The sequence below is a fragment of the Hydra vulgaris genome, chromosome 05 (assembly GCF_038396675.1).
Source record: "Hydra vulgaris chromosome 05, alternate assembly HydraT2T_AEP".
NCBI classification, from domain to species: Eukaryota; Metazoa; Cnidaria; class Hydrozoa; order Anthoathecata; family Hydridae; genus Hydra; species Hydra vulgaris.
In genome coordinates, this window is record NC_088924.1 from 19,589,837 (window position 1) to 19,602,286 (window position 12,450).

The following is a 12,450-nucleotide window of genomic DNA, read 5'->3' on the forward strand; positions in this document are numbered from 1 at the left end:
GCAAATGAAATCATTGCAAAAAAAAAATAAAAATAAATTATACAAAGTAATTAAATTGTGAGTTTTTGATGAAATCGAAGTTTGATATTTTTAAACTAACTGTCCACCGTTTAATAATTTTCAGAAAAACAAAAACAAAAACAAAATAACAGTTTAAAATAAGCATTCCTTAAAATAAATTAATGCACAAAGGTAATACTCAACAGAGCCAACAACACCGGGAGGTTGGGAGCCTCGCCCCCACTTTTTTCTAAAGGACCTTTTTTTTTTTTCTAAGAAAATTCTAGATATAGAAGAAATTGACAATTGTGCTCTCCCACATCGAAACCCGTGTTGTCGGCCCTACTCAAAAATGTATGTAAAAATGTTTAGCAATAAAAACAACTATTATAAATCTGTCATAATCTGTATAAAGTTATATGTAATCTGCATAAACAATATGCAGTATAAAGTTTGGTAAAAAACAAATTCCCTATAAATTATATTTACTTCACATATTCGTATAACACAAATTTATTTTAAATTAAGTATTATTTATTGATAAAATCACTAACCTCATAGAATGCAACTCGATATTAAAAGTTACATTTTTATCAAAACTGCTGTAAAGGTTGGCTATCTGAATGTAAAAAATTTAAAAAAACGATAAATAAAAGTAAATTATTTTATTAAACATGTTAAAAACAATTTTAAAAATTACCGCATTTGTTATGATCTCTTTAAGACTTTTAAAATAATCAGATTGATATTGCACGTCAACAAAATAAACTAGCAGATTTAGATCAACTTCTACAACATAAAAATGTATGTTTTATCTTGAAAAAAAGTTTATACTTTATTAACACATACAACATATAACTAGTACAAAGTACATTTATATATGTAATAAATTTAATTTACTTTTTGAAAAAGGTCACCCTCAATGATCGTCACTGGGTCACATATATCACTAAAGTTTTTTTTCCCCAAACTTATATCAACATTGATCCCAAAAGAAACAGATTTTAAAAAAGATTTTTTAGTTAAAAATATTGTAAAAACTTATATATATATATATATATATATATATATATTTTATTTAATTTAATTTTTTTGCTATAAGTACATAGATAAGAGTGAAAAATATTCAAAACTTATTACGCTAGGGGGTGATCTTGAACCCCCTGAAATAACATTGATGACGGCGCAATAAACCACTGAGCTGCATTTCATTTCGGAGAAATATAAACCTAATTATAAATGTCTTATAAGCTCTATGTATGTGGGAAAGATGTGCATTCTAACTATTTTAGCTCAGAAAGCAGTTTTTCAGAAATAATTAAATTTTATTAAAAAAATGTTAAAGTAAATAAGGAGTATGTATAGAAATGATTGGTGTGAAATAGATAAACATAGAAATGATCAGTGGTAAAGACCTGTATTTTATGAGCACGGAAAGCTATGATATAGGTATAAGGAAAAAGTATAGAAAAGGCTGGTGTGGAACAGACTTATAAAGGCCCATATTTTTACGGGTCAGTTTGTATATATATATATATATATATATATATATATATATATATATATATATATATATATATATATATATATATATATATATATATATATATAAATACACAGCTTATGATGAAGCGGGCGCAATCGTGAAACACGCCGGTAAACGATTTTTTTAAACCTTCTTGGCGCGATAAACAACGTTTGCTCAGCTTATAACGAGAGCATAAAATCACGCTCGTTCAAAAGTTTGTGACGAAAAAAATAATACCCTTTTATATGGTTTTTTTTATATAATATTTGTAATTAAATTTTTTAGGTTATGATAAAACTTGTTGATTTAACAGTTAAACTCCGCCTTTCTTATACTTATATCCTTACGAACTATTTAAAAAAAAGTAAGCATTACGTCACTCGCTCTCTGCACGTTTCTGTTTTGCTGTTTTGTCAGCATTTTTCCGTTTAGCAACGAACAGTTTAACCCTTTCGTACCGGAATTTATTTAGGCGATTTAAAAAACGCAATACTATGCCACGTAAACACTTAAATAGATGGGTTTATCTTACAAAATAAGTTAAACAAAGTATATATTATTGGGAAGCAGACAAAATTCAGAATCCGAAAATTAAATTAAAAAAGTAGAAAAATTGAACTGATGACGTCGACATTACTTCATATTGATGAAGAAGCATTGCGACTTTTAAATATTTGCTAATGAAGCCTTTCAAATAGCTAGCTATATTGTTTTAGAAGTGATTAAAGGCTTGTAGAACGGTGCAAAATTTATTCACCTTTCATTTGATGGTTTTTTTTTCTAATATAGATAACTAAAAAATGAATAAATAACATTTTTTTCTGGTGACGTAAATTTTTTTTTTTACCTAATTTTGTTATTCAATAAAAATATTAAAAATACCTATAAGGAAAAGTAACTAATTTAATGGGATACTTTCCTTATTTAGATAAGTAGAAAATAACAAGCCCACACTTTGTTTAAAGCAAAGAATAATTTTTCAAGCTATTTTATTTATTATATTTAGTCAACACAAGTAATTATATATATATATAATTTTAAAAAAAAAACTATGAATGCCACATATTCCAACAATTAGAGACTGAATCAAGGCATAAATGGACATTGCATAATGAACAAAAAACACGTGATCTACGAATACCTTTTGAATGGCGCTGGGACTGACCAACTAAAGTAGTTTTTCGAACATTTTCAGAACAATTTTTGCAATCTCTTGGCTTATCGTTCACCAAAGGTTTATGAACTCCAACATTTGTATGTCGTAGTGTAATGCGTTCATTTGAATTACTAGGTCTCCCACTATTCTTAGATCTAGTACTTCCTATTAATTGATCAATAAGTTCCTCACGAAAACTTTGATGACTGCGGGCACGCTGGTCAGTAAACCAAGACTCTAATACAAATGCATTATGAACACATATTTCCAATAGGTGGTAAAAGATTCGCCTATACCATTTACTTGATTTTCTTCCACAACTATAATACTTCATGATTTGGTCTGCTGAATCTACACCACCCATGTTGGCATTATAATCTTTAATTGCAGGGGGGCATGGAACATTTATTCCACCAACTGCCAAAACTTATATAATAGATACCGCTGACAACAGTTGAGGGGAAAATCTCTTATTTAACTAACAACTAATAGTTTTGAAGAAGAATTTTAAATTATTCTTGTGTTATAATCTACTAATTTTTTGACGATAAAAAAAGCGTTATTTAAATAAGAAATTATAAAAAATTATATTTAATAATTATTAACTAATTTACTAATTATTAAATATATTAAAAAAATATCAAGAAATATAAAAACCGTTTATCGTAAATAATAAGTTAACAGCGTTTTAAATACATATCAAAACAACGAAAGTAAAAAATTTTAGCCACGAATTTATTCTCTAATACTATTATAAGAACTTAATAAGCACTTGCATTTTTGTTTGGTTACATTTTTTTTTTGCCATTAATGGTTTAAAAAAATAGCGATCTGGCGCAAACAAAAAACAAGAAGTTGGGGAGTATAAAAAACTACATTGTTGAAGTAGTATAAATGCACTGTTTTAGATACTACTTTAAACATTGACGAATGAAAGTAGTATAACAAATAGAAAGCTTTTTATAAACATAGTCCGCAATTTCAAGATCGCTATCGCGGCCCTGACCCCGAGCGCGCATTATTGCGCTTGATGACAACATATTATAACTTTACGAGCGTGATATAACACGCTTGGCGATTTATATATATATATATATATATATATATATATATATATATAAATATATATATATATATATATATATATATATATATTATATATATATATATATATATATATATATATATATATATATATATATATATATATATATATATATATATATATATATATATATATATATATATATATATATATATATATATATATATATATATATATATATATATATATAGTACTGTGAATACGTTTTAGACCACTTACATTTTTTTAAAAAATCCCGGAGAATTCTTCTTTAATTTTAAAGCTTGTAGTTCTATATAATAAACTAATTAAAGCACATGTATTTTACCCAAAGTATGAAACAATTCCAAACTTTTCAATGTCAAACGTCATAAAAAACTCTTAATATCTACATTATCCTTCTTTTGCCTTAATCACAGCAGATATTCGCCTGGGACTAGATTCATACAAATTAGTTAAAAAATCCAGGGGTAAATTGTGCTATACTCTATGCAGGCTCGGACAGGAAAGCGTGCAATTTGGAGTGCGAATATGACCACGCAAATATTTGTTGTTTTTAAATCATTTTGAAAAATTGACCGCGGCTGTTAAGACTTTGTTTACATTTACATTAGTTTGTTTTTATTTTAAAAATGCGCCAAAAAACTTTTATCTTAACTTAAGAAACTTTTATCTTAAATAAATAAACTTAAACAAAATTTATTTTGAAAAAAGAAAAGAAATCTTCATAGAAGAAAATAATGAAAAATAAAAAAAACTTAACTGAAACTAAAATAAAAAAACCCGAAAAAATACTTGACTAAAATAAATAATAAACTTTAACGCTAAATTAAGTTTATAATTACGTTTGGAACTTTTAAACTTTTATCGTTGCTAATGTTATTATAATATTATACGAAACTCTTTTAAAAAAAGTATCAACTTACTTCTAATGATTGTTTAATAAATACGCGCATTTAACAAAAAAAGATTCTTAACAATTCTTCGTAGTAAAAACAAAAGAAAAAATAACTAAATTGTTTCTTTTGTGAGAAATACGTCAACGAAAAACGTTTACATTTTCTATGAACGACGTTTATAGAATAAATTATGGAATTAGTTTATAAGCGTTTATAATCAAAAAATATGCATAACTTTATAAATTAAAAAAATAAATATATTATATAAGTATATTAATATATATGTATATATATTAAATATAAAATAATAAGTTAAATATAAAATAATCATGTAAGTTTTTTTTTAAGTTTTCTCATAGCTTAGATACTTTTTTTTTTGGCGCATTTTTAAAATGTTAACAAAGCATTTTAACAGCCGCGGTCAAGCTTTCAAAATGATTTAAAAATAAAAACTGTTTGTGTGGTCTTACTATCGCGTGAAATCGCACGCCTTCCTGTCCAAGCCTGACTCTATGAAATATTTCAAAACATTCCTCAGCATTTTGGGGAGCATGTTCGACCATCTTTCTGTCCAGATAATCCCAAATATGCTCAATTATATCCAAAACTGGACTCTGGAGAGGCCACGTCATCAATTCCAGTACTCCTTCCTCTGCCTATTTATTTAAATAATTTTTTGTCACTCGGAAACAATGTTTTGGTTCATTGTCTTGCTGCAGAATAAAATTAAAACCTATTAATCTCAATCTAGACGACACATCATGGTGCCTTAGGACATCCACATAACGATCACCGGTGATTCACCCCTAAATTTTGATCAAATCACCTACTCCAGATAAAGATAAACAGCCCCAAACTTGTAAAGAGTCTCCTCCGTGTTTAATAGTAGGGTTTATACACTCGGGCTGATAGGCTTCTTTTATTCTTCTTTGAACATATTGGCGTCTTCTCGTCCCAAAAATTTCGTATTTGGACTCATCGGTGTTCCCCATTAAACATTTTCTAAGCCCAATCTTTGTGTTGTTTCCGTATTTAAGTCCTTTTTCTTTATTGCCACGCAGGTAGCGTTAAAGAGCTAACATTTTTTCAAGTTGCTGTGTTAATGTCCTTTGCCAACTCGGTTGATGCTTTTTTCTAATTCTTAAAGAACTGGTTTTTAAAATTTTATTATGATCTTTTGTTAGCTTAGGAAGTCTAACACTTTTCTATTCTATCTTTTAAACGTTTTAATGATTTTTTTAACACCAGTCTTCGAATACCTTGTTTTGGATAAAATTTGGCGCTGCGAATAACCTTCTTTGTGATCTCAATAACTTTTTGTTTTTTAAAGATATTTAACCCATTTAATTAATTTAAAAATACAAACTAAACATTTAAAAATGTAGATGAACATTTAATTTATCTAAAAGTGCAAACTAACAACTTTGTTTAATTACTTTTAACTACTTGTTTAACTGTGTTCATAAAAAGTAACAATTTTTTAAAAATGTACCGAAACCCATCATTATTGTACTAAATTCATACTATGACTGCACTTGTTAAAAACTTAAATGAAGGAGTATGAACCCAAATTAGTTTAAACCAGTTTATTTTAATTTCTTATTTAGATGAACTCTTAGTCTGTAGTTATTATGACACATCATTTTAATAAAGACACAAACAAATCCCTCATGTTCCCTCATCAATTTTGTTTATTTATTCAAAATAACATATTCTTTCAATTTTTCTTATATATTATTAAACTTAAGTACACTTAATAAAAATTATATAGGAAAAAAGTTGTAAACACGTCTAATTATACAAGTGGGCTTAAAATAAAAATAGACACAGAACTGTATATTTATATATATATATATATATATATATATATATATATATATATATATATATATATATATATATATATATATATATATATATAAATATATATATATATATATATATATATATATATATATACATATATATATATATATATATATATATATATATATATATATATATATATATATATATATATATATATATAATATATCTATTTAAACAACTTTAAAAGTATTCTACACAATAGAGTGCTCAATGTTCTTAAAAGAACAGAGCAATTATATATTAGTAGAAAATCACTTAACTAAATTTTTCCATTTGACACTGTGTTTCATCAACAAAGATTCATCAGAAATGAATGATCAAATTAATAAAACTTCAATTTATACCAAAAATTAAATTACAGGAAGTTGCAAATGTCTTAACTACTGTAAATTTTCACACATTTGTGGAATTTACTGACACTATTATAAAATGAATTCTTTAGAAATGATTACTTATGCTATTTTTTTGAAATGTTTTTTTAAAAAAAGGATAGTTAATGTAAATATTATTTGAACTTATTTATTTTAATAGTATTTTAGGAGAAACTTATTTTCGTGCCCACATTTAGAATATAATTCGTATCTTTTGTTTAATAAGCATTCTTGATTTGCATGTGTAATTATTTCAAATTATTCTTGTAGGCATAGTATGCATTTTTTGGAAATATTGTTATATGCAGGCGCTGTTTTAAGGATAGACCAATTCAGTATAAAATCATCAATATTTTTTTCTTTTAATTCACATATATATTTTGACAGCATGGTGTCTTTTGAATACTTTTTATTCTTGAAAGATTGCTTATGATTGGCAAAACGTTTTTTCCATTCACCCTCTGTTATGCCAATATATTGTTTATTAGGTACATTCTTAGAGGAAACAACACCTTTATATACCACATTTTTTGATAAACAATTTCCACTCATTAGACAATTGATTTTTTGTTTACAATTACAATTTTCTGTAGTTTTTCATTTAGGATTTCTTTTTTGTTTAACAAAGCCTTATTGTGACCTTTTATAATTCTTTCCATATTTTTTGTGCAACTGTAGCTAACTTTAATTGTATTTCGATTAAAAATTTTATCTAATTTATTAGATCGCGGGAAATGCTTATCGACCAATTTTAAAAACACTTTCCCTATGTTAGTAGAAACATTTTTGCTATATGGGGGTTGAACCAAATTACATTTCTAGTTCTATTTCGTTTTTTTGTATTCTTTTTTTCAGGGTCAAATTTTAGTTCAAAATTTTCAAAACCACTTCTTTTTAGGGCATCTTCAAATATTCGTTTAGAGGAATTGAATACATTTTCATTTGAGGAGTTTTGGTTTAGTCTGTTATTAATTGAAATCGGGATTTGTTTTAGAACTTGGGGTGGATGGTTAGAGTTAATGTTAATATATAATAGTTGATCGTTTAGTTTTTTGAAAGGCTTAAATGAATTTTCAGAGAGGTTAAATGTGACATCAAGAAAATTCACAATTTTTAAATTTATGTTTATTTCGATTTGAAAGCCAATATTTTTTAAAATTTTTATAATATTTTTTTCTAATTTTGTCGAGCTGTGGACCAGATTTTCTACGCATTACTATTAAACCATCGTCGCGATAAAGGCCTAAATCTTTTATATTGATTATTTTACTTAACAAATCTAAAATGTATAGTCCAACAATATCACAAATTTCTGCTCCGTCATAACTGCCCATTGTTACATCAAAGCAGTCATGTATGTTTTTCTTTTTCCAAGTTTCCTTATTAAAATAAAGTAAGGTTTTTCTACAATGTTTTATTATACGGATTGTGTCATCAGGAATAACTGTGTGGCTTTTTGCGAATTCAATAGTCTTATCTAAAATATCTGCGGTCATTAAGGGGTAAAAATCATTAACGTCAAATTGAATAAATGTATCAATATTATTTATTTATCAATAATATAATGTATCGATATTTCGAGGGAATATTGATACCCTTGTTATAAAGTATACTAAAAACCGTTATAAAAAATAATATTTTACAAAACCGTCAAAATTTACCAAACAATGGTCTTTGTAAGAGCTTCTATTTGAGAGTTTTTTAAGAGAGTTTTTTGTGACTTAAGAACTTGAACATGGGTTTCCAAAATGACGTCGTCACATAATCGCCAACATCCCGGTTAAGACTATTGTCGCGAAAGGTACTTTTGTTGTGTTGTATTTCGAACGCTTCCCTAATTTTCCTATTAAAACTATTTATTTCTATTTTTAAGGCATTGCAACCATTCCAGTGGAAATTTGCTTGGCAAATTTTGGAATGTTCAGCTACAGCTGAATTTTTCCCTTTACCTTGTTGTGCACTTATTTGATGCTGGCATATCTGAGACAATATCTTCAGTCCAGTTTCACCTACATAAAATTTGCCACATGATCACTCTAATTTGTAAACACCGGGTAGGAATTAACTGGCAGTGTAGGTTTATTTTTAGAACAAAGTAGACTTTTGAGATTTTTTGGAGACTTAAACACTGGTACGTATCCTGCTTTTTTAAAAACTCTTCGTAACTTAGGACTGATTCTAGGGATCCAGGGTAAAGACACAAATCTTTTTATAGACATTAGGATATGTTGATTTTTTGTGACATCTTTTTTGTTGCTAGCACTTTCTTTCGCAGACTTAACTAGTTTTTCCAGACTTTTCCTCTCATAGCCGTTTTCTACAAATATATTAAACGACAACTCATCATCAATGTTATTTATTGCGCATAAATGTAGTGCTCTATGGACATAACCAATGAAGACACCATTGATAACTTTCATTATCAATGGTGGCTTTATTGACACCATTGATAATGAAAATTAACATTGTCACAGCATGAGTTCGGTTTAATTTGAACGTTTTTGATAAGATTTTTGCAATGTATTACTTTCATGATATTGTAAAAAACACTCAGCAACTACCACCATAAGAGCTATATTTATAGCGTGCTACCACCATAAGTGCAACTACCTTAACAACTACCTCACCAACTACTACTAAGAGCGTATATTTATATATATACACACATAAGTTTCGTAAATTTAGACGATTTTGTATAATATTATTTTTTATAACGGATTTAATATACTATTTTTAATATAACGAAAGTATCAATATTACCACAAAATATTGTAAAAATAAATATAATTTTAACAAAAAGAAATTATTCCATATAAAAAAAAATTTTTAAAAAAATATTTATACAAAAAAAATCTATTGAAGATGTCAACATTTAATATTTATATATATATATATATATATATATATATATATATATATATATATATATATATATATATATATATATATATATATATACATATATATATATATATATATATATATATATATATATATATATATATATATATATATATATATATATATATATATATATAATAGTGATGTACCGATAACACTTTTTTGGCCGATGCCGATGGATAGGAAAAGGCCGATACCGATGCCAATACCGATGAATTAACTAATTATTAAAGTTTTGAAGATATAAAGCCATAGAGCTTTAAATTGGGTTTATTTTTTCATGGAATCCGTAATGGTAAACAAATACTTGGACCCAAATAAATAAACTTGCCTGTAAACAAAGTCAAAATAAATAATTTTTTTAAAAATTCTAAGCGATGCATAAAGTTTAGATTATTTATTATTTAATAATTATCAAAATGCTGGATAAAAGTATTAAAAATGCCATCGGTAATGCATATCGGTAAATTAATAAAAAAAGGCCGAAGCCGATACCGATTGTAGAAAAAGTGGCCGATTAAGCCGATGCCGATTAATCGGTACATCACTAATATATATATATATATATATATATATATATATATATATATATATATATATATATATATATATGTGTGTGTGTTTGTGTGTGTGTGTGTTTGTGTGTGTGTGTGTGTGTGTGTGTGTGTGTGTGTGTGTGTGTGTGTGTGTGTGTGTGTGTGTGTGTGTGTGTGTGTGTGTGTGTATATATATATATATATATATATATATATATATATATGTATATATATATATATATATGTATATATATATAAAAACTATTACTTTTAAAAATAAATAAGATCTTGGCAATGTTATAGAAATGGTATTGGGAACATGCAAAAAGGTATCACTGTCGACCTGACCGTCAGGAATGGTAGAAAAAAGAGATATTTAATGAAAATAATAAACGTGGGATTAGCAGCTGAAGCTGACTCTTAGCAGCTACTTTTCGACCACATCATCAGATGAAAATAAAAAGGTCCGTGGAAAGTTTTGTGAAAATTTTATCCAAATGGATTTTTCCATACTATGCCTCAGAACAATGAAGATTAATTGTGAATGATTTTTCCATGATTTCACAAAAACCTTAGTTGCAGGCTCAAAAAGCAGTGGCACATCTGAAAACTCTGATCCTTTAAAAAGATTGTGTTATTATTTAAACTTATTATTTTTATGTTTGATTTTTAAAATTTTTTAATACAAACAAACCTAAAACTGCAAAACCTAAAAATTCATAGGTCAGGAAGTATAAAGAGACTTTATATTAGAGCAATATAGTCAGCCATCCTATAAAATGCTTTGAATGACTTAAAATACACCTCCCTTTGGACTGTTGTTTGAGTAAAAGCAAAAGATAGTGTCAAAAAAATACTCATTCTATGTTGATATTTAATGGATCCAAAAACTTCCTTAACGAGTATTAATTCACATAAAAGGCGTCCTTGTTAGAGCTTTTGATGCTGACTTTGATTTGATTTGCAGCACTCAAGTCAACTGGATGACTTGCTTGTAATGTACTAACTAAGACTGAATCAAGTTCTTTAATGCTTTATTTCTCCTTGTTCTCTTTAAGGTGGTTCAGATAAAGCTTTAATGTCACACTTTTTTTAAAATTTTAGGTTGATACCATTTGTCTTGATGATGAAAAATGTGCTACATTTGTAACCACATGGATTCAGGCAGACATGGAAACTTTTATTCCTTTTCACACATTTCAAGTAAAGCCTCACTTTACACTTACCTCTAATCACGTTTTCTTCTTTTGCAGTTGCTATTACTAAGTGCAACCATTTCTTTCACCTCTTTTATAAGAACAAGTCTCAGAAAAACAAAAACCTTTTTATCATTGCAAGAAATTGGTGTAAAAAGGTCTGACGTTAGGAATACGAAAGCGGAAAATCTAGTAAAATTAAGTTAATCAGAAATTCAATATTTTCATTCTTTTGCTGACATATTAACTGTTATAACAGAAAAGTTCTACTATGCATTAAATGAATATGGCAAGAGGCAAGAGCTATTGTTCTAGACACATAAGGCTTTTGATAAAGTCTGGAATGCTGGTTTTCTCCATTAGCTGGCTTTATATGTTGTACCTTGGAAACTTTTTAAACCGTAAGACTCTATCCTTGACCATGTGCTTCTCCTCATCATTGTTGTACATAGCATTAGCTTGAGTGATACTATTTATGCATATTATTCTTCCCCTCCCTAATCTCTCCAAAAAATCTATGCTCAATATTTACAACATTTGTCGTGGTTAATAAAAAGAGTTAAAAAAACTTCATTATCAAAGAACATTGATTTCTATTTTTGTAAAACTTGTCGTAGACTTGAGTTAAACTAATTATATGTTTTCATTGCTATATATCAATACTTTTGTCTACAACTCGGAAGACTGAGCATCATTGAGTACAACCTTTTTCTTTTTAACTATTAGTTACTCAACCACCTCTTTAAAATCTGATACAAGGTAACGTACTGCTTTCTAGTTAAATTCACCTAATGGGGCAGCTGATTTTATTCTGCTGTTAAAAATTGGCTGTGAAAAATTTGTTGAAACTTTTTACTTTTACTCTCTTATTTTTAATAAGTAGCAGAAACTTCAGAATCATTAAGTTACT

General features: G+C 27.2%; 1 protein-coding gene across 1 annotated transcript in view; it reads right to left on the reverse strand.

Annotated features, from left to right (window-relative positions):
* The window catches only part of LOC136080234 (uncharacterized), a 39,138-nt gene that overhangs the window by 4,112 nt on the left and 22,576 nt on the right, over positions 1-12,450 (reverse strand). The window contains exons 9-10 of the mRNA XM_065796849.1: positions 701-789; positions 555-619 (exon numbers count right to left, since the gene is read on the reverse strand). Coding sequence (XP_065652921.1) covers positions 555-619; positions 701-789 — 154 coding nt within the window. The remainder of the gene's footprint in view (positions 1-554; positions 620-700; positions 790-12,450) is intronic.